The sequence below is a fragment of the Catharus ustulatus genome, chromosome 29 (genome assembly GCF_009819885.2).
Source record: "Catharus ustulatus isolate bCatUst1 chromosome 29, bCatUst1.pri.v2, whole genome shotgun sequence".
NCBI classification, from domain to species: domain Eukaryota; kingdom Metazoa; phylum Chordata; class Aves; order Passeriformes; family Turdidae; genus Catharus; species Catharus ustulatus.
The window spans coordinates 3,647,247-3,670,777 of record NC_046249.1 but is presented as its reverse complement, the minus strand read 5'-3'; the positions used below and the strand labels follow the sequence as shown (position 1 = coordinate 3,670,777).

The 23,531-nt window shown below is 62.7% G+C and overlaps 3 protein-coding genes across 8 annotated transcripts; 1 reads left to right on the top strand and 2 right to left on the bottom strand.

Annotated features, from left to right (window-relative positions):
* Positions 1 to 97: 97 nt before the first annotated feature.
* On the bottom strand, positions 98 to 11,481 carry LOC117008322 (transducin-like enhancer protein 1). Of its 6 annotated transcripts, none has more exons than XM_033082073.1 (21): positions 11,450 to 11,479; positions 10,966 to 11,086; positions 10,316 to 10,464; positions 9,610 to 9,673; positions 9,001 to 9,045; positions 5,865 to 5,927; positions 5,693 to 5,767; positions 4,954 to 5,149; positions 4,490 to 4,512; positions 4,212 to 4,316; positions 4,024 to 4,068; positions 3,613 to 3,768; positions 3,219 to 3,348; positions 2,948 to 3,132; positions 2,800 to 2,876; positions 2,297 to 2,546; positions 1,857 to 2,104; positions 1,474 to 1,621; positions 1,242 to 1,392; positions 834 to 910; positions 98 to 671 (listed from the first exon to the last, which is right to left on the bottom strand). In XM_033082073.1, the coding sequence occupies exons 2-21, from the start codon at positions 10,987 to 10,989 to the stop codon at positions 564 to 566; spliced, it is 2,319 nt and encodes a 772-aa protein (XP_032937964.1). In that variant the 5' UTR covers positions 10,990 to 11,086; positions 11,450 to 11,479; the 3' UTR covers positions 98 to 563. The 6 variants fall into 6 exon arrangements, 5 of the variants coding, with proteins under 5 accessions (XP_032937964.1, XP_032937965.1, XP_032937967.1 ...); XM_033082074.1 differs by having other exon boundaries at positions 3,219 to 3,345; XM_033082076.1 differs by having other exon boundaries at positions 4,954 to 5,074.
* A 202-nt stretch (positions 11,482 to 11,683) lies between these two features.
* Positions 11,684 to 15,263, top strand: LOC117008256 (collagen alpha-1(III) chain-like). The gene is made up of 4 exons (XM_033081936.1): positions 11,684 to 11,784; positions 12,662 to 12,764; positions 13,552 to 13,651; positions 14,665 to 15,263. Exons 1-4 carry the CDS (start codon positions 11,684 to 11,686, stop codon positions 15,261 to 15,263), a joined length of 903 nt encoding a protein of 300 aa, XP_032937827.1.
* Positions 15,264 to 17,801: 2,538 nt separating this feature from the next.
* On the bottom strand, positions 17,802 to 22,314 carry PLPP2 (phospholipid phosphatase 2). The gene is made up of 6 exons (XM_033082194.2): positions 22,167 to 22,314; positions 20,131 to 20,282; positions 19,506 to 19,783; positions 19,264 to 19,321; positions 18,976 to 19,152; positions 17,802 to 18,881 (listed from the first exon to the last, which is right to left on the bottom strand). Exons 1-6 carry the CDS (start codon positions 22,216 to 22,218, stop codon positions 18,744 to 18,746), a joined length of 855 nt encoding a protein of 284 aa, XP_032938085.1. The 5' UTR covers positions 22,219 to 22,314; the 3' UTR covers positions 17,802 to 18,743.
* Between the last annotated feature and the right edge of the window lie 1,217 nt (positions 22,315 to 23,531).

The window sequence follows — 23,531 nt, the reverse complement described above, 5'->3', positions numbered from 1 at the left end:
CTTGTGACCAAAAGGGACAAGGCTCCTGCCATGGTCTCACCTCTTCTCACCTGGCTCCATCCCACCCCCACAGAGCATCGAGGCTACCACCCAGGACTAGGCACAGCTGCCTTTTTTTTTGTTTGTTTTTATTATTAAATACACCCTGGGAGGCACAGAGGGAAGTAAGGCCAGAACCCATCCACTCTGGCAGGCCCAGAGCCTTAAACAAATAAAAACCCAACAACAAAAAGTTAAAAACAAAAATAAAAAAGCACCCAAACAAAACCCCTAACAATGCCAGACCTCCCCCCCCACTCCCATCTCCAACTCCCACAGTCTAGATTTAGAAAGAAACCCACAAAAAACAAAACAAGGAGAAAGTCCCCAGGAAATCCACCCCGAGCAGCAGCCTGCACGATGCCTGGCCACGGTCCCAGGGCCACCTCCACCCCTCTCCGCTCTCCTCCAGCTGGGATGCCACAGCCATGGCTGCATGTTCTTTGGGAAGTCAGCAGCAGGGCAGGTAGAGTCCACCTGTCCATCCACGTGGACACCTGCCTGTCCCACAGTTGGCACCTGGCTCAGTAAATGATCTCGTAAACTGTCGCTTTCTTGTCCCCTGAGCCGGTCACGATGAACTGATCATCCGTGGAGATGTCGCAGCTGAGGACGGAGGAGGTTTCCTTCGACTGGAGAGAACAGGGGTAAGCACAAGAGGCAGCCCCAGAGCAAGGTCCCAACCCCCCCTCCTTGGGGAGGCTGCAGGGACAAGTTTAGGTGACACACAATTAGAGCTGGGCTGTACTGAGCAGCCTCACCCCCAGGAACCCCCAACCCTGCTGGCTGCCCACCTGGAAGATGCTGGCTCCATAGGGTGTCCGCCAGGCGTTGAGCAGGTTGTCCTTCCCTGTGCTCACAAACCATTTCCCTATGGAGGGACAAAGCAGCCTCATGTCACCAAACCAGACCCAGCAGCTGGATCCCAGCAGCAGATCCTCCCCAGGCTGTGAAACAAAGAGAGGCAGCCATATCTCTGCCAACCATGAGCCAAGGGAACACAAAGGACAGTTTGGCTCCAGCAGCCAGCACTGCTCCAAGAGGGATGGATACCACTCCTCTGACTGTCACCCACCAGGGACAGAGCTGGCTACCGAAACAAATGCTTGCCCCAGTGCAATGAGCTCTGTGACACGGGGACAGAAGTAGAGGTGGCATCAATGAGGCTCCAGAGCAAGGGGGGCCAGGAGAGGTGTGCCTACCGCAGGAGGCGAATTTGAGAGAGAGGACACAGCTCTCGTGGAGGTGCAGCTGGTACTTGTCGGGTTTGGTGACGTGCAGGATCTCCACGTTGCTGCTCTCCATCCCCACCGCCAGCCACTCTCCCATGGGGCAGTAGCCCAGGGAGAAGATCTGAGGGGACACACAGGCTCACACAGTGGCCCAGCAGGTCCCACCTGGCCCCGTGGTGCTGCCAGAGGGCTGCAGCCCTACCTGGGAGCTGAAGTCGTGCTGCTGCAGCTGCCGCCCCTCCCGCAGGTCCCAGCAGCGCACGGTGTTGTCCAGCCCTCCTGTCCACAGCTTGGTGCCATCGTTGGAGATGTCAATGCAGCTGGCACCGTCTGTGTGGCCTTGAAACTGCCTGGGAAAGAGGGGGATGGAGAGGGCAAGGGCACAGCTGTCAGGGCAGCCAGCACCTGCAGCAGGGAGTGTGGGCAGGGCAGCACTCAGCAATGAGGAGCTTCAAGGACAGGCACTGTCACATGGCCAGGGTGAGACACAGGGAGGGGCAGGGACATGCTGCAGGGGACTGAGTGGTCCCTGGCCTGAGGAGCCCCCAGCAGTCCTGCCCCTGCTCCCCCCTGCCCCAGACTCACCTGACCAGTGTCTGGTTCTGCAGGTCCCACACCACGATGTTGCCGTCGCTGCAGCAGGAGAAGCAGACTTTGGCATCAGGGCTGATGGCCAGGGCGTAGCAGGCAGGGGCAGAGGAGGTGAGCTCAGCCTTGATGCGGGGCGTGGGGGCTGCCAGGTCCCAGATGGACAGGGTGCTGGCCTCCCCCCCCACGATCAGGCTGCGGCCGTCGGGGAGCAGCTTGCAGGAACGGATGTAGTTGTCACGGTTCTGAACGGGGTGGGGGGGACAGGCAACAGGGCAAGGCAAGAAGGAGATGATGAGCACATGGGGCTTGCAGGAGACACATCTCCTTCTCTCACTGCAGATGGGAAAGGCCCCTCTGTCCCCTCCACTGAAACAGGGACACATTCCCCTTGCCAGCCCCACCCCAAAGGCTTTTCTGCTCCTCCTCCTCCTCACCAGGCAGTCCAGCTGAGCCACGGCCGTCTTGGTGCCTGGCTGCCCCACGTCCCACACCTTGACACAGCCCTTGCCCCCGGTGTAGACGTGGCGTGTGGAGTTGCTGATGGTGACAGCACAGACCACCTCGCCGTGGGTCAGGGTGTGCAGCTGCCGCGCGTGCCGGGGGATGCCGGAGCCGATGAGGGCGTCGGGGGGGAAAGGCACCGGCTGCATCTGCCCGTCAGCACTGACGTGGAAGGAGTAGGCCCTGGAAGGGAGCAGAGCAGTGAGAAGCACAGCAGAATCCTGCGTGGACAGAGGCCGGTGCCATGCGGGTCCCAGCAGGGTTTGGAGTCAGAGCCATGAGCAGAACACACCTGGTGATGCCAGCTAGGCACACAGCCACAGCCCAGGTTTCCCCCAGGCTGTGCTCCCCATCCCTGCTGCCCCCAGCCTGTCCACACAGCCCAGCTCCAGCCCCACAAGCCAGCCCACGCCCTGCCCAGCCCGGCCCCACTTACGGCTTCCCCGAGGTCCCCACTTGCATTCCGGTCACCAGCCCTGGGACGCGCATGTGGGGGTGCGGGTCGTAGCCCACCTGGAGGGGACAGTGGGTGAGAGTAGCTCACACTCTGTGGCCCCACAGCCCCAGGGGACAAGGTCACTCACCAGGGGCGAGCGCCCGTAGCCCCCAGCTCCCACGGCGGCCGCAGCCCCATTGAGCTGTGGGGACATGAGGTGCAGGCTGGCGTAGGCGCCTGTCCCGGCCACGTCCCCATTGACCGCAGGGTGAGCCAAGCCAAAGGCGGCCGAGTAGGGGCTCTGCACTCCCAGAGGATTCCTCAGGCCCAGGGCTGGTGGGGGAGAGGCAGAGTGAAGGGATGGGGCTCTGTTGACAGAGCTTGGGGACCCACCCAGGCCCCAGCGGGGCCAAGCTCACCCAGAGGGTCCACAGGGACCTTGGCAGCGGCGGGGCGGAACTGCTGGGCACTGCTGGAGCCTGGGAGGGTGTCACCCTGGGAGGTGGGGGTGCTGGACTTCAGGCTGGGCGTCCCTGCCTTCTCCACCTGCTAGGAACAGAATGGGGAGGTGGCAACTGCACCACACCTCTGCCAGGGGGTCCCTGTGAGCTCCCCCTCAATGCCAGCCCAGCCCAGATGGTGGTGAAGGGTCTGTGGGAGGGGATTTCAGCTGAGATCTAATGGAGCAGGAGCTCCCTGTCCCTCCAGCACTTTGCCCCATGGGTTTGGAAGTGGAAGACATGTCTTGTCACTATGTCAGCAGAGTCCAGGCCACAAGGACACAAGCACAGGCCCCAGGTGAGTCACACATACCGTGGGCACATCCTTGCTCCGAGATGGGGACGTGCTGCTGGAGGAGGCCATGGAGGTGGGACTGAGGGGCATGGCCTCCTTCCTGCCCAGTGGGACCTTCTCCACACCATTCTCCCGGGATGAGTAGGAGTGGACACTGTGCGGGGAAGAGGGGTCCTGGGGGAAGAGGGAAATCAGCAGGGAGAAGAGAAGGCAGGAGAGCAGAGATGTCCCAGGTTATGGGGAGCTGGCAGCTCAAGCAAGGGCCAGGCTGCCAGCCTGGATCCTGGGGCTCACTGCTACTGCTGGCGAGGGTCAGGGAGCACAACTCCCACTGACTCCTGCCTGTGACACCAGGAGGGCATCAGTACACACAGGGGATGGACAGCACACACTGACCCCAGACCCCTCCCAGTGTCCCAGCACACTGACCTCATCCACCACCAAGTTGTCTTCACTTTTGTCTGCATCACTGCCCTGAAATGTTGAGCACAGTTGGAGCCAGAGGGGCTGCAGCCACCCTCACTCCTGCCTGGAGCTGTGCCAGAGGCACAGGCAGCTCCATTCATCACCCCACAGGAGAGAATGGGGTCCCCCAAGCCCCCCAGCCCTGAGCTCACATAGTCTGTAACAAAGTCCTTCTCCTCCACCTTCCTCTTCTTGCTGCTGCTCAGGTACTCAGCGATGGCTCGTGCACGCTCCCCGTTTGACAGTGCCAGGGAGCTCTGGGATGAGAGGATGCAGTGTCAGTGGCTGGGGATGCTCTGCCCAGCTCCTGGGACAGGCAGCACCAAGGCAGAGCTGACTCCAGGAGCATGGAGAGCCCCAGCCCAGCCCTGTGTCCTGACCACAGCCGGTGCCAGCACAGAACGGTGCAAGAGAAGAAAAAGGCACTTACGGGGCCGGGGTCTCGGTCTGTTGCTGTGGCAACGCAGAGGAGCAGCAGGAGGAGGAGGAGGAGGAGGGAAAGGGGGACACGTTGTGTCACCACCAAGAGTCCCCCAGAAAAGTCACCCACTTCACCCACGGTTCACAGCAGGGCCAGAGCAGCACAACAGCAGCAGGGTGGTCCTAGGCCCCCCCAGGTATGAGCCCCCTCCCCAGCCCATCTCACCACCCTCCCACGAGGGTGCTGGTCAGTGGAGGATGCTCCCCACCCAAACTCCTTGTAGCTTCAAGCCCTCTCTGCCCCTCCAGTCCAGCTGGCAACCCTGTGGCCCCCACCCAGCCCTAGCCCCCACTCCAGGGAAGTGTCCAGGTAAGAAGGGCATGGGGAGCAGAGGGAGCCTCAGGGCCCAGCACCACCTGCTCCCAGGTTCACTCCAGCCCAGCCACCCCAAGCTCTGCTCCCCCCACACTCACCCCTGGGCTCTGTGTCATGGACTCCTCGGTCATCCTTGGCGAGGAGCTGGGCCTGGGCCCCCAGAGCCCCCGAGAGTGCCAGCAGCCCTGAGGCACTGCTGATGCCAGCGAGGCCAGTGGGCTGCATTCCAGAGGGGTGGGGGGTCAGTGGGATGGGGGGAGCATGGTGGGAGAGGTGCTGGGTCTGGAGCTGGTGCTGGAGAGGAGAGGAGAGAGCAGAGTCGAAGGGCTGTGCCAGCACAGCTGCTGGGCAAGTGAGGGGCAAGAGGCAGCCCTGGGTCAGTCAGCAACAGGGTCTGGATGTGGAGGGGCAGGGCATGCACCCAGGGTGCCCCCAGTAATGTTATGGGGGCCACCACGTCCCTCCCACCGACCCCTCCCACAGTGGGCTGAATGTGGGACCCTCTGCAGTGTGGAGGGAATAGACTGGGGATGGTGGTGATCCCCCTCCACTCAGGCCACAGGGTGTCAGGACACAGGGACATGTGCCAGGCACAATCCCCACCCCCAGACCTGTCTCCTGCACCCCGAGTCCTGCAGGCAGCCCCCAACCCAGCCTGGATTGCCCCGCTCCTCTCCTCAATTCAGCCAGAGTGGGAGAAGGTATGAGGGGCAGGGGCTGCAGCCAGGGGCTGGAGGGGGCTCAGCCCAGGGATGGCAGGAGCCCAGGAGGTGCCATCACGACAGAACCCCTCAGCCCTGGCCCTGGAGTGGCGGGAAGGGCAGAGGGTTGACGTACCCCGATGGCCGCGTTCAGGTCGGTCATAGTCACCTGCTTCGCTCGCTCCACAGCCTGGACCACCTGCTGCTGGTGCTGTGGGGAGACAAGAGTGGGGCTGGGCAGGCTCCTTTCTTTCCCTGGGCCCCAAAGGAGCTCTGCACACCCGGCTGGGGCCCGAGGGCTCACCCACCTCCTGAGACAGGAACGGGATGAGCTGGGCGCAGATCACATTGAGCCGCTTGGCAATCTCCGTCTGGTGGGGGAAGAGAGACAGAACCCATCAGGGCAAGGGGCAGAGCAGAGGTCACAGACCCCACATTGAGGGGCCCCGATGCTGCCAGGAGAACCCTCTCACCACGGGTGCTCGGCCCGGGCAGTCTCAGGGCACTGACACTCAGCCCCAAAGGCTGCTGCTCAGCACTACAGAGCAGGAACACCCTGGGGGGACAATTCCTGTTCCTAACAACACCCCTTTCAAAATCCAGCATCCTCCATCCCCACCCTGAGAACATGGGACGGCTTCCAGCTCCTCCCTGCCAGGGACATGAAGCCTCCTGGCCCATGCCACTAAGGCCACCCCCAAGCAAGCCCCCAGCCCAGTAGCCATGGCCCCTGCAGGCTCCCCCTGCCCTCCTCGCAGCCTCCTGCCGGCTCCACGCCCACTGCTTGCCGCCCTCCCAGCCCACAGGAAGCCCTGGAGAGGTGCTCTCCTTCCAGCTGCTGTTTTTCTGCAACACTCGAGTGCCACTGGCAATCAAGAGCGCAGAGCGTGGGGAGGGAGAGCAGCATCGTGCTGTGCCGTGCCATGTTCCCGTGGCACCCCCCTGCCAGCTTCCAGGGCCCCCACCGGCCCCACCCCGCACAGCTCGGGCAAGAGGAGCACACCAACATTCAGCCACCCCCGGCCTCACAGACACAACCCCGGCAAGAAGTCCCAAAGGCTGCGGGGACAGGATCGGCTGATGGCCGAGGAGACACCCACGCAGAGCTGGGGACTTGTCCCCAGCACCGGAGAGGGGACAGAGATCAAACTAAATCCAAGTGGGGGAGGGATCCCTCTGCTCTTGGATGGGCAGGGGATGTCCTGGGCACAGCAGACCAGGTGAGATGCTGTCTCAAGCCCCGAGGAGCTCCCTGTCCACCCTGGTGGGGAGGATGAAAAAACACTGTGGAGCCAGCACAGGGCTGAGAGGAGGGGGTTGAACCCAGACCCCCTTATCAGCCCCCAGAGGAGACCAAAGGCTGAAAGGCCCCAGGGACAGAACTGACCCCTGGATGTCCCTGCCAGGACCTTGGACACATCTCCCACGCCCAGCTGGTGCTGAAGTGCCAGGGTGAGGGGCCACAGCACTGCCTGGCTGCTGTGGGGACACAGACCCAGGGACACTCTATGCTGCCCTCCAGAGCAGCTGCCGACCTGCTCTTGCCAGCCCTAGAGCACAGAAACAATCTGGCACCTGCCCTCACTTCCCCTTCTGATGCAGGAAAAAAGAGAAAGAAAAGAAAGGAAGAGGGGGGAGCAAGGAGATTTGGCAGCCGGCAGTTCTGGGAAGGATTTAGCTGTCTCCCGGGGCCGGCAGTGATGGATTCTCTTCCCTAATGCACTGATGGGCAGCAGCTCCTTGGGGAGAGCTGCCTCCAATTCACTCGCACTCGTTAATGTGCAATTTACTGGCACTTTAACGCTCTCAGCATGAAAAATGATCACGCTGTTTGCAGCCCCCCCAGCCACCAGCACCGTCGCCTCCCCTCTGGCTCGCTGTGAGCAAGTCCAAGGCCAGGCAGATTCGGGGAGGTGGTTTTATAGAAAGCTACAAGCCCCTTCCATGCCAAAAACAAAGCAACAATAAAAAAAAATTAACGTCTCCTGCTCTTTGCTGTCTTGATCCTCTCCTGCCAAGCTTGTGGCTGCCTGGAGAGCTGCACCACCACAGCCAGCCCTCAGCCCCATTTCCCTCCAAACAAACCCAGAGCAGAACCCCACGCCTTGGCCCTTGCTGCTGCCAGCGCTGCTGAGCACCTGGGGAGCACCTGGGGCACAGCAAGGACAGAGCCCACAGCACACCGAGGCACTGCCCAGCCTCTGTCCGTGCCCATCGGGGGCTCAGGACCTGCCTGTGCCTGTGAGCAGCGCAGGATTTGGGGGAAGGGGAGGAGAGAGCGACCCAATCCCCCCCAGGGCAGCGATAACCCGCGGCTCCTGCGCCGGCAGTTCCCGCTCCTCACACAATGGCCGCTGGCTGTCAGAGCAGACTTACGGGCCCTTGTTAAAAGTGCCGACAGCTCACTGGCCGGCAGCCAGCGGCACCTGGGGCTGGCAGAAAACACGAGCCTGAGAAGGCTGGGAGAGAACCAGCAGCCAGAGGAGAGGAGCTCGCAGCCCTCCAGGGAGAGGCTCCGGGCCGGGCGGACCCTTGGCATGGTCCCTCACAAGGGCAGCTTCACACCTCAGCCTCAGCAGGGATGCCGGGACAAGGAGGGCACCCCAAAGTGGCACAACACCCTCCCAGCGGGCAGGAGGGGCTGATAACCTGCCCTGAGCTGGGGCCAGGGGCCAGCACCGCCACGGTGCCCACCCGGGCGGGCACCCACGCAACAGTTGGCGTCGGCGGGCGCGGGGCGGGCAGGAAGGCGGCGGCAGCGCCTCGCCAGGCTCCTCCGCAGCCTCTTTAAAAATAGATGAGAAGAAACCTTCTGTCTCAGAGCAGCTGGTGACCCGGAGCTCGGCACAGGGGAGGAAGGGAGGGAGTTGAGGAAGGGAGGGAGGGAAGGAGGGAGGGAGGGATGGGGAAGCAGCGAGGGAGAATGCGCAGCCCTGAGTCCCTGGAGAGCCCACCCTGCACCCACACCCCACACCCCTTCTTTCTCCTCAGAATGCTCCTCAGCCCTGGCCCCTGAGCCAGCGGGCAGCAGATAGCTGCAAAGCTGTAGAGCCAGAGCCCATCAACCTGCTGCCGGTGACTCTGCAGCCCACCTTGCCCCGAGGAAGAAGCCAGTCGCCTTCACAACAGCCACCCCATGGCCACTCACAACTGGCTGAGCAGCCATGCAAGTACAAATCCTGCACCACCACTCTCTGCCTGACACAACAAGACCAGGTAGGGCACCCTGAACCCGAAACCAGAGCACAGACGTGTGTGTGGAGGCAGCCAAGGCCATGGCACAGAGCAACACAAAGCACAGGGAAGGGGACACATCTCCCACAAGCACTGGGCTAGAGCAGGGAGCAACTTCCCATGCTGTCTGTGGGGGCAGCCCTAAAGATCCCAGATGGCAAACTGGGGGCTCAAGGAGGTGGCCAGAGCTCCCAGCCCACCCAGACTCACCTGTTTGTGCATCTCGATGTTCAGGCCATAGGACATCTCGTAGTACTGTGAGGGAGAGAAGGCAGCATCAGCACGGCTCTGGACACCAGGGGAACTCACAAGCAGAAAGTCCTCTGTGGTGCTGGCACACAAACAGTCATGGTGTGGCCAGGCCATGGGGACAACACGATGCCCAGCACCTCTCCCAGGAGCAGAGGTTTCTCTGGGACATGGCTGCAGCCCACAGGATGGACACAGCCCTCCCAGGACATCTGCAGGAATGGGGCATGGCTGCAGCCCACAGGATGGACACAGCCCTCCCAGGACATCTGCAGGAATGGGGCATGGCTGCAGCCCACAGGATGGACACAGCCCTCCCAGGACTCCTGCAGGAATGGGGACAACCCACACAGGAGCAGATTTGCCACCACAAGCTGCAGCAGAAAGTCCTGTTCTAACACCATGGCACTTTTTGGGAGAAAACCAGACAGTAACAGCCACAAGAACCAAATCTCAGGGCCTGGCCACACAACCCAAAAGCAAGGGGAAGGCAAAGGATCCCTGCATGTCCTTTGATGGTTCAGAGGAGATCCCACACCACCCTTCTCCTTTCAGGTGGAGCTCACTAACCATGACATAATGACGCTGGATTTCTGTTTTTTCTGTTGCCAGCTTTTCACATTCTAACTTCAAGCTGTAAAAATAAAGAGGAGAGAAAAGGAGAAGGAGCAACCCCCCTTGGTCCTTCCAAGTGACAGGATGTCCCTGCCTGGCAGAGCATGAGCCCTCCCTCCCAGTGTACCACACACTTCAGCCTTCTCTCAGCTTCAATCCCATCTCCCAGCACAAGAAAACCACCTGAAAGAGGGTGGGAAGGGGCTGATAAAGAGGAGATGGATGGCAAAGGGATCTGGGCATCAGGGAGCAATTTGCACGGACTCTTAACCCCCTCCCCAGCATCTGCTTCCCAAATGGAGTGAGCTGCAAAGCTTAGCTGCATTTCAAACCTTGCTCTGCCCAGCACAGTGTGGGGAAGGGGAGGTGATCCTGGACAGCAGCCTCACAGATCAGAGGGACTCCAGGTCTAAGTGATGGTTCTGGCTCAGCCCAGGAGCTGGGTGCTGGAAGCAAGCATCTCCTCCTGGGTTTTTTGGCAGGCAAAGGCTGAGTTTCCCCCTCAAACAAAGTCATTTCAAGCTACCAAGGTGATGCTTGGCACCTCTGGAGGGACGAGCCCACCAGCCACACTGGACTGGTCAAGAGAAGCCTGTTGCTGGTCAGCACCAGTGAAGTGCCCAGCTCACACGCTGGCATGTGAAGTCTGGCAGTTTCTCACCTGTGGTATTGGTTCTGCAGGAACTGAAATTCCTCCTTGATTCGATCCAAGGTCTCTGGGTAAGTCAGCTTGAGGGACTGGGGTGTGCTGGGGATGGCACTGGCAGCAACAGCGGCTCCCGAGGCAGCAGAGGGTGCCTGGAGATGGGCCTAGGCAGAGATGGGACCTCCAGGGTCACTGCTGCTGCCCAGCAAGGCTGCCACATCCCCCAGGGGTTTCCTGCACCCGGGGAAGAGGCTACGGGCACATCTGGGAGAGCAGCACATGCAGAAGGAGTTATTGGAGAGGAAACTGGTCACAACCAGGCACCAAGTCACCCTTGTCAGCATCAGTTTGGCCACTGAGCCAGAGAGGATTCGTGCCATGGCTGGCACTGGGCATGGCACAGACCAAGTCCTGTCCTCACCCAACCACCACACAGCTGAGCTCCCTGCCTGCCCATCACTGTCCCACCGTCACACCCCACTGAATCCCGCTCCCAGCACCTCACAGAGCCTGAGCTGGGGCTCAGCACCGCTCTGGGAAGAGCCACAGCATCGCTCCCGAGCATCACACACAGAAACAGCAGCCAGCTGTTAGCACCGAGCAGGGAGCTGGGGTTTGGGGGCGCAGGCACTGCTGCGAGGGGACGGGGCCATGCATGGGCTCACCGGGGGCCTGTTCTGCGGGAACATCCTTGGCACCGGACAGGCCCGGAACCCTCCGGCCGCGCGGGCCCCGCCGCAGCCTCGGGACGGGGCCTGGAAACTGCTCCCAGCTCCGGATCAGGCCCTGGAGAAGAACCGGGGGGTCACCGCCCGGCGCTGCCCGGGGGCGCGGGGCCCTTCGGGAGCCGCAGCGGAGCCCCGGAGCCCCGGCCCCGCCCGCAGCGCCCCCCGCGCCGCGCGCCCCCCGTTCCCGCGGGGACCGAGGGCCCCGGGGCTCCCTCCGGGCTCCGCGGACCCGCCCAGCCCCGGCCCCCCGCGCCGCGCAGACAATGGCCCCGCCGCCGCCCGCCGCAGGTACGGCCGCGGGGCGGGACCGGCCTCGCCGCCGACCCAGCCCCAAGCGGGGCTGGACCCCGGCCGGCGGACACCGAGCCGAACCGAACCGGACCGGACCAGCCGGGACGGGACGGAACAAGACGGGACTCACCGCGCTGCGGGTCCCAGACCCGGCCCCGGCCCCAGGCGCGCGCCCCTGTGGCGGGGCGGGGCGGGCCGGGCCGGGCCGAGCCGAGCCCGGTAGAACCGAGCCGAGCCGGGCCGAGCCGGGCTGGGCCGGGCCGAGCCGAGTCCAGCCGAGTGCAGCCGAGCCGGGCCGAGCCCCCGCCCCGCCCCGCCCCGCCCCGCCCCGCCCGCGCGGCCGCCGCTCTGCGGAGCGCGATCAATGAACGAGCGCGAGCGCCAGCTCCACGTGGGGCCTGGCCCGTGCGGGCAATCGCCCCCGCCGCCAGCCAATGGGAGCGCGCCGAGGGCGGCCGCCCCCACGTGGGGCGCGCGGAGCTGCCTCCCCATTGGCCAGCCCGGGCCCGGCCGGCGCGCGGGTGTCAATCAAGGGAGGCCGAGCGGAGAACGAGGGGGCGGTGCCGCGGTTTAACCCTTGAGGGGCCGGGGGAACCGGAGGGGACCGGGGATGTGCCGCTCCTACCCCCCCACGCGGGATCCCGGCACGGCCCCTCCCAGCCCCGCGGCTTTGCCCGCAAAACGGAGCCCGGAGGCTGCACCGGAGCCGCTGCCCCAGGCAGCAGCGACTCGGCTTCGGGGTTTTTTGGTGGTAAGCACGAGTCGTCGTGTCCCGTTCCGCCCTCCTCTTTGCTGTGTTTTGTTTTTTTCATTAAGAAAATAAACGAACCCGACGCCACCCACACATCCCTTCCCGGGCTGCAGGTCCCGCCTCACCGGGAATTCCCTGCACCGTGTGATGGCGGGGAGCAGCAGCATCCTCCTGCCAGACTGAGCTCCTGGGAAAGGCTCCTGGGCCAGCTCTGTTATTCAGCTCCAGGAAAGGGGTCTGACAGCCCCCAGCTCCCTGCCGTCACCCCACGTCCCTTGGGATGGGCAGATACTCGAACTGGGAAAGGGACGCTCATGTCCCCGTCCTCCCAGAGCTCCCCGTGCTGCCAGCCCCAAGGCCGAGGTGCACACAACCCCTTTTGGGTTTCCTCGTGGATTTTCTGGTGGTTTTACTCCTTTCTGGGAGATTGGTGGTTGCTCGACATTTTCTGCTGCTGCGGGTCAATCCAGGCTTACACTGAGCAGGAAATAAAACATTTGAGGAGCAGCAGCTGTGAGAAGTCTGTCCGCCTCTCCCCCTCTTTAACCTTAATCCAGGAGCAGCCCAGCAGCCCTTTCCTCCTCTCCACAGCTCCATCCTCGTGGTCCTGTCGCCTTCCAAAGGCAGCGATGGCTCGGCTCACGGGACAGACCGTGGCTGGCCGCTGACGCCGGTTGTCAGCAGGGCTGGCAGGGTGAGGATTGGGAGAACCAGAGCCCCTCCTCAGCCACGGCAACTTGCCTCCAGCCCCTAGAAGGAAAGAACAATAACAATCATAACCTCAACAAACCCACTGAAACAGAGCAGGACTGTGCAAGGGCCACCCTGTGCCTGCCCAAAGGACTCAGCAATCCTGGGGGTGATGGGCTGTGCTGGCCCCTCGGGCTGGGAGCAGGATTTTCCAGCTTTGAGCCAGGTTCTGCTGTCTTTACTGAGTCAGGGACCGCTGTTAGTCCCACTGTGGGAAGCCCTGCTCATTTAGCCCCATTTTGCCCAGTGTGTTCCCTGGCAGCCCCGGGATTTTCTGAGAGCAGCTGTGATCTCAGATGGGAGCTCTCCCTTTACTCCAGCTGTGCTGAGGGCAGACAGGGAGAGACTCCCCCACTCTGGAGCTGGGGATGCCCCTGTTCTCACTGCAACACTTTTGGCCTCACACCAGCAACCAGTGGGGTTTGTGCTCTGTAGAGTGAGGGGGGCTGCTGAGGAGAGCTGCAGAAGAGCAGTCTCCCAACCCTTATTATATTTTAAAATGTAATAACAGCACGATGTCTATTTTCGTAGACAGAACAGATCATTTCTGGAAGAGGCCCATAAATCTCAAACAGAGGGGAAATAATTTGGCCAAGGTCATGTTAAGGCAAAATATTAAAATAGAAAAAAAGAGAAAAAAGCAGTTTAGAGCTGGACTGAGGCACCATCTCAGCTCTAAACCTCTCTCCCCGGCCTGGGAACCCCGTCCCCCCTGCCCTTCTGCTTCCCAGCATTACCGCATCGGGCTGAGGGGGCCAAGATGTGTGAGGGCCTGGCTGAGTGGAGAGAACAAGAGAGAAGAAGAGAACAGGGAGCCCAGCAGGGGCCCTGGCAGGATTCCACTGATCCCTTCTGCCCCAGGGAAGGGCCCTGCCAGCCCCTCTGCAGCAGCCCCCGCACACTGTGCCGTGCTCAGGGAGGCCTCAGCCGTTCAGGATTTGGGACCAGGGACAGGCTGGGCTGTCCCTGCTGGCTGCAGGATGGCCACCATGTTGGCAGTGGCAGGGAAACGCCATTCCAGCACTGATGAGGAAAGTCCCGTCACTGCCATCTCTCCTGTCCGCACCAGCAGTCCCTCTATCCCATCCCTGGTACCAGGGCTCTGGCACCGCATCCATCAGCACGGCTGCTCACACTGTGCATCCCGAGCCGGGGAGAGGCGCAGGTTTGGCAGGCACGACCTGGCTCACACCACACGTTGGGTGTGCTCAGACAGCAGCTCCCAGCAGCAGGGACAGCAGGGTGATCCCTGATCCCTGCCGTGACCGGAGGGACCTGCAGCCACGGGAGCCTAGCACAGCAGCTCTGGTTCGGTAGAAATGCCATGGCAGGAGCGCGGCAGGAAAGGACTCAGCCAGGAACATCCCTCACACCCGCAGCCACGGGTCAGAGCTGCCCCTGAGCAGGAGCCAGGGCCGGTGGGGCAGAGCCAGCCACCCCGCAGGGCGCGGGGCTCAGCAGCCAAGCGCTTCCCGAGAGCACGTCCCTGGCAGCGCTGCAGCTCTGCGCGGACCCTGGCAAGCGGCAGAAAACAAAACTGCTGCTCGTACCCTCTGGCTGCTTCCCCGGGCTCGGCTGCCAGCTCCCCGCATGCCAGCGCGGTTCGAGCGGGGCCGGGGCTCCTGCGCTCCAGCGGTGCCACCGCAGCGCCTGCTCTGCCCAGGGGCATCCCCGGCCAAGCGCAGGTGACCCGGGACAGGCACCGGCGAGGACAGGTTCTTTCTTGCTTTGTGCTTCGGTGAGAAAGAGGAGACATTTAACAACCTCCCCCGAGAGTGCTTTCCTCTCGCCTTTCCTCCTTCTGCGCCGATTTAATTTCTTCTATAGCCCCCTTCTTCCCTTAGTGAGATCAAAGAAATCCGTGGAACCGGGCACATTTCAGCGGAAACGTCGATTAAAGGGAGTGGGGGAGGCAGCGCTGGTGGGATCAGAGGAGGAGGAGCAGGAGAAGGAGGAGAAGAGAGGCTGGAGGGAGCATCTGGTCCCGGCAGGACGGGCCGGGCCGGGCAGCGCGGGCCACACCGGAGCTTGGGCGGCGGCGCTGCCGGGACCGGGGACTCCTCCGGCCGGGGCACCGGGGCTCCGCTCGGAGGCTCCGCCGGGCTCCTGCTGCCCCCTGCCGCCCCGGCGGGACGGGACAGTGCCCGCTCCCGCCCGGTGCCCCCGGGGTCGCTCGGAGACCCGAACCGGGACCCTGTCCCTGCGGTCCCCACCGGGCCGGGCCCCCCCAGCTCCCCCGGGCCAGCCCCTCCCTGGGAGGACACCCCCGCCCGGGGTGTCCCGGCTCGGCACCCACCGCCTCCCTGACCACGCCACACCGAGGGAGAAAGGCCCACACGGCGTGGGCTGCTCTCGGGTAGGGGCTGCCCTCATCCCACCCGAGGGTGCGATGGCATCGGTGTCCCCAGCACATCCCCGAGCCGGGGCCACCTCAGGCCCCTGAGCCGCTGGCGCATCTGGCCGCAGCATCTCCCGTGGCTGCCGTCCAGGGAAGGGGATGTTTAGGGGATGAGTAACATCCTTCCTGGCAGGGCCGCTGCCCGCTCCTGGAAGCTGCTGCAGGCACAGAAGAGCTCAGCCCCTTCGCCCGCCTCTTGCCCCGCTCAGCCAGGGAAAGAAGCCAAGAGCGAGGAGAAAGTCAGGGATGGGACTGGGGCAATCCAAGCCCGTGGAATCGGCACGAGTCCCAGGTGCCAGGGAGAAGGGAGGGAGGATGCTGCGTGGCACGGTGGGAAGAAGCTAGGAGGCACAGGTTGGGGGAGGCAGCTCCGGGCCCCCTCTAGAGACGGGCTGGAAGCCAGATCCTGGCTGTGTGCTGCCAGAAGCAGCTTATTTTGGAAGGGAGGCGTGTTGGCAGAGTGCTTGGTGCGTGGAGCTGCTGACGCCGGGGAACAGGATGGCTCTCATCAGGTCCCAGCCATGCCTCGCAGGCCAACGCTGCTTGGCTTCAGCCCGCAGCAAAATCTGCCCCAGCACAACCAGGACTGGATCCCCAGCTCCTGAGTCACCCACTTAAAAGGGTGGACACTGCAGTCACAAGTCATCACACTGCCCAAAGCCACAACTCACCCTGAACACCAGAGGGGCTTCCTGGGACTCACCAAACAGGATGGACAGAGCTCTTACCAGCTCTGACCCATCTGGTGAGGTACAAGCTCAAGCCTTGAACCAAGAAAGAGGCACACAGGTTTCATTCCACCCCTGGACCCTGTTTCCCCTGTCCTCAGCTCCCAGGAGCAGTACCAGCCTGTCAGGAGCCCAGCCCAGCCTCTCCAGGGCCTCAGACCCTCAAAGCAGCAGGGTCCAGCTGGAAGCTGCAGCAGCAGTCAGAGTGCTGTGGCATTCAGCCACGACCAGGTCTAGGATGGATCCCAAACTTCCCAGCAGACAAGGGCCCTGCTTTGCCTTCCCCAGGTGCTCTGCTGGCACCCACGGAGCTGAGGAGCCAGCGCAGGCAGCCCCTTGCCAGCATCCCTGTCCCTCCAGAGATGGGCCAGGGAGCACACCTGGAGCAGGCTGCTGTGCCTGGACATGGCTTGGGAGCTCTTGCAGCTTACATGTGGCTTGGCATGCCACGAGTTTGGTCAGGTCTCAGCCCATCCTGCACAGGGCACAGCTGTGAGCTGGGGGATGGAGCAGCCAAGCTCCCAACACGCAGCAGCCAGCCCTGCCCTTCAGAGCTGCACACTGCAGCATTGTGGCCCGGCTGGTTTTTCCAGAGATGCATCCAAGGGGCGCAATCAGATCTCAAGGGAAGGGAGCAGGCACGTTCCTGGCTACACAGAGGAGCTGTCAAGGCAGTGCCAAGAACTGGGGCAGTTGCTGGGCACTGCAACAGGCCAAAGGAAAATCAAGCAGGCTGCTCCCAAACCTGGGCTGTGCCTCACTGCCCAGCTCCAGGAGCTGCTGAGACTTCGCAGATCTTTGTTTGCAAACCCTGCGGCAGAGCTGCCCTGCCCTGGCACTTCCTCCAGCTTTGTTTTACACCAACAGATATTGAACAACCAGCCTGGAGGGCTGGGATGGGGGAAGGACCCTGCTGGGGGAGCAGGGAAGTACTTGTGGGAAGAAGGCTCTCGGAGGAAAACAGAAAAGTAGCGTCAGGGAAAGGGAGTTCCCTCCACACAGGGAGGTTGTTTTTGATCAGGGCTTGTCTAGACTGGAGTCACCCACACTGCACAAGCACATCAACACCACGCAGCCAGCCTGGGGCTTCCTGCTGCTCCCAGCAGGACAGAGGAGCTGCACTCACCGCGTGTGGGCAAGAGCTGACCCTGGGACTGCCCATCCCATCCCCAGACGGACTAGGGGGGACCCTTGGGCTTCCAGGGTGCTGCCTCCCAGCATCCATCATTTCTTCCCAGCAGTCAGAAGGCCCTGTGCCCCCAGGCTCCCCAGCCTGGCCATGTCACCTGTCCCCAGCACAGCCCCTGGGCAGCAGAGGGACACAGGTCACTGTTCCAAGGCTCTCAGCTCCCTCCCTGCCTTCCCTCCGCTCCGGCTGCCGGAGCAGCCAAGGGAGCTGCAGGCACAAAGCGTCACTTTTTCCAAGAGCCTCTCCCTGCTTTCCCTCCTCCCTCACAGAGCAGAGCTGCAATGCTGGGGAGTGCAGGAGGCTCCTGGGTCAGGGCAAAGGCAGTGCCAGGCTGGACCTGGCTGGGATGGGTCTTGGAGCCCCACATCTTTTCTTCAGTTCAAAGGGGTGCCTGGCCAAAGCACAGCCCCCGTGCATGTGACACCTCACAGGCACCACAGGCAAGGAGCACCTGGCTCGAGGGTGCTGCTGATCCCAGAAGCCTGGTCAAGCCCCACCTTCCCCAGTGCAACGGGGAGAATGGTTTAGCAGCCCTGACAGCCCCCACCTACATTTGAGGGGCTTCAGACACCTTTCCCTGGGAAAAGGAAACCCCAAACACTTAAGCCCATCCACTCCAAGGCCAGGAGCATCCATGAAAAAAAGAGAACAGGCCTGACACAGACATTCTTTGAGGATGATCTAATTTAAAAACAACATAATGAAAATGAATGTATTTTAAAAAGAGACCCACAGCACTCCAGTGCTGGAGGCAGCCACGTATCAGTGATGGGACTGCTCTGTACCCATTGCTCCCACATTCCCAGGACATTTGGACAGCTCCACATCCCCATTTATTTTCCTTTACCACAGAAAATGTCTCCCTAGCCCCACCACACACCCTAAAGCATCAGCTGAAGCTGCAGGAGGGACAAAGGCTGGAGCATCCCTTTGCCCAAGCCAGGCGTGAAGCAGGCAGGGAGCAAAGAGCTCTGGCTCCCAGCACTGCAGAATTGGGCACTGCCAGAGAAGAGCCTGCCCAGGCACCCTTTGCTCACAGCAGCTGCTGGCGGGCAGGACTGCTCTTAAAGGTAATCAATGGAGCAGAGAAGAGCTCTGGATTGCTTTAATCCTTTCCAAAAAAGTTTAGCTAGCCCAGCAGCTGTCCTCCTCCCTCTGCGCCTGTGAGGATTTGTACTTGTATGGCTGGATAATTTGACAGGGACAACACACACTCGGCCCAGGCAATCTCAGACTTCCCAAGGAGTTTGCTCTTCGCTCAGTGTGCTTTGCCAGCCCAATAAATCCACCCCCACGTGCCACCCTCCCCTCCCTCCCTCACTGTGCACAGAGGGCTGGGACAGCAGCCTTGGGGCGTGACTCAGATGCACAGGGGGAGAGGACATCCCCTTCCCAAGGGCAGGGTGCTGGCATCACCAGGTACCAGCAAGCACAGCAGCACCACGGGCACGGGGAGCCAGGCGCCGTGGGTGGCACTGCGGGAGTGGGAGCAGGCAGGGCTGTCCCACTTGTGTCAGCCAGAGGCACCAGAGCCGTGGAGCCAATGGTTAATACAGAGCCAGCGTCCCTGTCCCCAGAGCAGGACAAGGGCAGGTGTGCAGTCCGGGTTCACGGGGCACCCCGGTAGCTGTAGTGATTGTGGTCAGGGTCACTCAGGGTGAGGGGCAGGCTGGGCTTGCGCTCCGGGTCCTTCTCCTCACACTGCCGCGGGGGACGGTGCTTGAAGAAGTCAGAGACGTAGTGGACCTGGAAAAGAACAACGGGCAGGATGGTTTGGGGATGCCTGTGCCAGCCCAAGCAGGAGCCCAGCCTGGCACCAGGCTGCACGGGGGACACTCACAATGAGGACGGCGATGAGAGCCCCCTGCAGCAGCCCCACCAGCACGTCGCTCCAGTGGTGCTTGTAGTCAGACACTCTGGTGTAGCCCACGTAGATGGCAAAGGCGATGAGGAAGAACTGGATGGTGGGACGCAGCAACCGGGCCCACTTCCCCACCAGGCGGGCCTGCACGTAGAGCTGGGCAGCAAAGAAAGGGAGAAATCACACAGGGCAGGGGTCAGCAGCCAGCCCAGTGATGGGTGCTTGGGGCACAGCACCCGTGGGGGCTTCCTGTGGCATTGCACTTACCGCCAGGAACATCATGCAGTACATCCCAAAGGAAGAGTGTCCCGAGTAGAAGGACAGTCTGTGGGGCAAAAGGGATGGGTCAGGCCATGAGTGAGCCCCTAGCTGGTCCCCATAAGACCCCTGCCCACTCCACAAGCTCTGCCCTGCAACAGGAGAGCCTCAATATCCATCTGGGGCTGCCACTGTGTGCCCAGCAGTGCTGGGCAGGTGGAAGAGACACATCCTGTGGCACCATGGCTCACCTGGACTCGGTGATGTTCCTGCTCTCTCCCTGGCAGACATTCTCCAGCTGCACATAGATGGAGCAGTTCACCTTGGACCAGTCAGGATTGCAGACAGCCAGGAAGTTTGGCCGGAGACGGCCGATCATGTATTTGGCCAGGTCAGTCAGGGACTGGCTGATGGCCCCCCCAAAGAGAAAGGTCCCAACCACCTTGTAGAGGGCAGCCAGGTAGTTGTTGTATTCTGACTTGGAGTAGAGACGCTCAGTGTAGACCAGGTACGCCTCCCCCGACGAGATCTGCAGAGACCAGGGGGCAAGGGGTGAGGGCTGGGGGCTACTGAGTAGCTCCCAGGGGTGCAGGAGCAAAGCAGGATGCTCTGCCTCTGTGGCAGAGGAGCCCGTGGCATCCACCTGCCACAGGAACCCAGGGGCCCTCTCCCCCTCCCTGCAGGGAACCAGTCCCATGGGATGTGGTTTTTTCCACTCCAGTGGGAGCGCCTGCCCCCAGGCAGAGCAGGGCTCAAGCTGGGGGTGGTGTTGTTGCCCTTCCAGGGCTCTGGAGGTGGCTGTGCTGGGCCCCAGCTTCCAGATACAACACGTCAGCATGACCCTGTGCTAAAGGAAAAGAGGTGGCAGTTCCTTACAATGATAACAGTGCAGCTGATGGTGACCCCGGCCATGAGGCCGTGCGTGATGGTGTCTGCCTTGTAGGGGTAGCGGATGGAGTCATCGTTGCAGTAGAAGCCTCGCTTGTATGGGGAGTTCACCAGAGTCAGGATGATGAAGGGCAGAGATGCTGCAAGGCAGAGAGAGGTGAGGACTGGGGACAGCATCCAGCAGGCTCTACATCAGCACACAGCACCAACCATCTCTCATCCTTAAGTCCCTGCTCCCCGATGCCAGGGAGGGATTTCCCCCCCAGGGATGAAGTCCTGAGCCAGTTGTACCCAAGGAAGAAGGACTTGAAGCCACCAGTGCACTGCCCTGACAGTGATAGGGCCCTATCAGAGCTCACAGAGGCCTGCAGCACCCAGATACCACGTAAGACAGCCACAAACGGGCACCCACAGAGCCTCTACAGCTGCCTTAGTCTTCCCCTGGCACAACGGTAGCAAGGCCTGATCCTGTGCCCTCTCCTCACACTGCCCAGTCTTTCATCCTAGGCAGAGCTGATAAAATTAATGAGCATAAGCATCTTGCAAATCTGTTTTACAGCAGGGAAGGGCCCCCAGATGGTCCCAGCAGAACCCTCACAGCAGCTCCAGGAGAGCCAGTGCTGGGAGATGCTGGTGCACGACCCAGTCTAGGCACAGTGGGACTCCAGTGCACTTGGCTTGCACTCCTCATCCTCCCACAGCCCTTGTTTCTGTCAGCCTCTCCTTGCCCCCGCTCCTTAGGACTCTGGAGAGAGGCTGCGCTGGCTGGGTCAGCCTGGACAAGGAATCTTTTCCACCCAGTGCGCTGCAACCCTGGCCATGGGCAGCTGCGAGCTCACCCGGGACTGAACCGTCCCCGAGATCCAGAGGGGTTTGGGGTCTCTGCGCCGCACAGCAGCCGTGCCAGCCCCCGCTGGAATGGCCACCCCTGCTCCTGCTCCATCCCTGCTCAGGAGCAGCCAAGGACGGGTCCCAGGACGCTCCCTATGGAAGCGCCCCCACCTCCCCGGAGGCCACCTTAGGCCGGGCTCCTCTCCCAGTTCCGCCTTTCCCGGCGATTTCCGCCTCCCCTTGTTCCTCCATCTCCCGGGAGCTCGCACCTTTGTCCCCGCCCGTCCCCGCCCGGGGGTCCCGCCGCCTCCTGCGCTCCCCGAGCGAGCGGGAGGGAGCGCGGCGATGAAGAACGGGGGCTGCCCCGGCACCCCCGCCGCGCTGCCCGGGGCAGGGAACCGTCCCAGTCCCTCCGCCTCCTCCCCGCACACCTCAGACGTCCATTTTCAGCTCAAATTAGACACCAATTTTCTTTCTGGATAATTTCATCCTCCAAAAAAAGCTCCCCTAAAAATATAAAGCACCGGCCCACAGGAGGAAAACGCGCTCCGAGCGGCACCGGGACCCGGCCTCCCCCCGCCCCGCAGCCAGGGAAGCTCCAGCCGCGATCCCGATCCGGGCCTTTATTTTTAGTCCGTCTTAATTCGTTACTTCCTTGCGGCTGTTTTAGAAACATTTACCCGCACTGGGGTGGGGGGCGAGGGGGTCCTAGAAGGGGAGCTCCGAACCCACCGGCCCGGAGCTGCGGAGCCCCCGGCCCCGCTCCGTCCCCCCGCGGAGCGCCGGGCTCGGCGGCGGGCAGGCGGCCAGGGCGGCGGAGGAAGCGTCCCGGTACCGCCCGAGCCCGGCACCCTCCCGCAGCGTCCCAGCCAGGGACAGAGCAGGCTCCCGCCTTCCCGGAAAAGGGACCGGCCCCGAGAACCGGGACCCCCGACGGAACCCGACAGGGCTGAGGTAGGAGCCGGCGCCCGCCCGCCCCCGCCCGCCCCGCCGGGGGCTCTCGGCGGAGGCCCCGAGCCCCGGACATCGGCCGGGCAGGTGCCTCCCACGCTGCCCCCGGCCCGGCGGCACCGGCCACGGTACCTCCCTCGGACCTGGCCCCAGCCCAGGGCGCGGCCCCACCGAGGGCACCGGCGGGACGCGGACACGCTCCGGAGCCGCCCGCGCCGGGGGCGCCGGTACGGAGCCCTCACCGACTGCCAGGCAGAGCACGTCGAGTGCCACGAAGACCTTCCTGCGCTCCATCCCGCAGCCGGTGCGGCCCCGCGGCCCGGCCCCGCGGCTCACATGGCCCGGAACGGCGCGGGCCCGGTCGGGAGGTAAAGTCCGGGCGGGCGGGGCGGGGCGGAGCAGGAGCCGGTGCCCCCGCCCAGGGGCGGGGCGGGAGCGGCGGGCACGGGGCAGGTGTGGGGCGCGGCGGGGCAGGGACCCCTCTGGACCCAGACACCACTCGCCCCCCGCTGCTTCCTCGGGCCCCGCTCCGGCGGCCGCGGCTCCGGCCCTCCCGAGCCCCCCGGTGCCCGCCCCGCATGGCCGCTCTCCCTCCCGTCGCTGCGCCAAGGGGAAAGGGGAGAAGAAAGCGAGCGAGGCCACTTTGGGAGCTGCCCGAGTCCCACCCGCCTCGGGCCTACGGCCAGAGGAGAAAAAAAAGGGGACAAAAAGGAGAATTCTGCCCTGAAATGGCTGGTTGCACTGGTGGGGGCTTGTGCAGAGCAGACGTGCGGCTGGCTCGGTGGCGAGATGGATTCTTGAGGGGAAGCAGGAGCCTGTGGATGCAGCAGACACCAGTGTGAGCACACAGGGTGAGACAGGACCTGATTTACCCGCTGAGAAATTGGGCTGTGTTTCCTGAGCCTCAGACGTCCTGGGAGCAGAACAGGCTCCCGGTGCTTCCCGTTGGGTTTGGGGACATGCTGAAACCCAGAATGGGGACAGGAGCAAAGGCTGGAGCTCACAGCAGTTCCCTGGTGGGAGCAGGGACTGTCGCATCCCGGCTGTTTGCTCCGTGCCGGATGTCTGGGAAAGGAAATAAATAATAAAGAAACCACCCATGGCTGATAACTGCGGGTGATTGAAGTGCAGCGTGAGCGGCCTGTGGAGAATGTCAAGGCTGTTTGTGGGAAGCCAAGAGAGCTGGAAATGCTCTTGGGCTGCCCTGGAGTTTCAGGAGAAGGAACAGAACCACTAGAGGAGAAGGGCAGAATCCTGTCTTGATGTGCCCCGGTGGAGCTCCCTCCTGCCCTCCAGTGCCATGGGGGCCCTGGCACACCGCTGGGGCAGGATTTGCCCCACACGTGCTGCCTGCAGACCCCAACCAAACCACCGAGAGCCTCGAGACAGGAGAGCTGGGGGGATGCCCAGGCTGTGTCGTGGAGTAATGAGAAGATTAAGACGCTCTCTCTCACCGCTGATAAATCCCCCCCTCCTCATCACAGCCTCCAGCAGTTCCGGGTGTGGGAGGGCTCCGGGCCAGGCCACCGTGGGGACATAGATGTGAGAGTGTGGGGCTCCGAGCACACGGCACAGACCCTCGGGGAACCGCCGCACGGCCGCTGCAG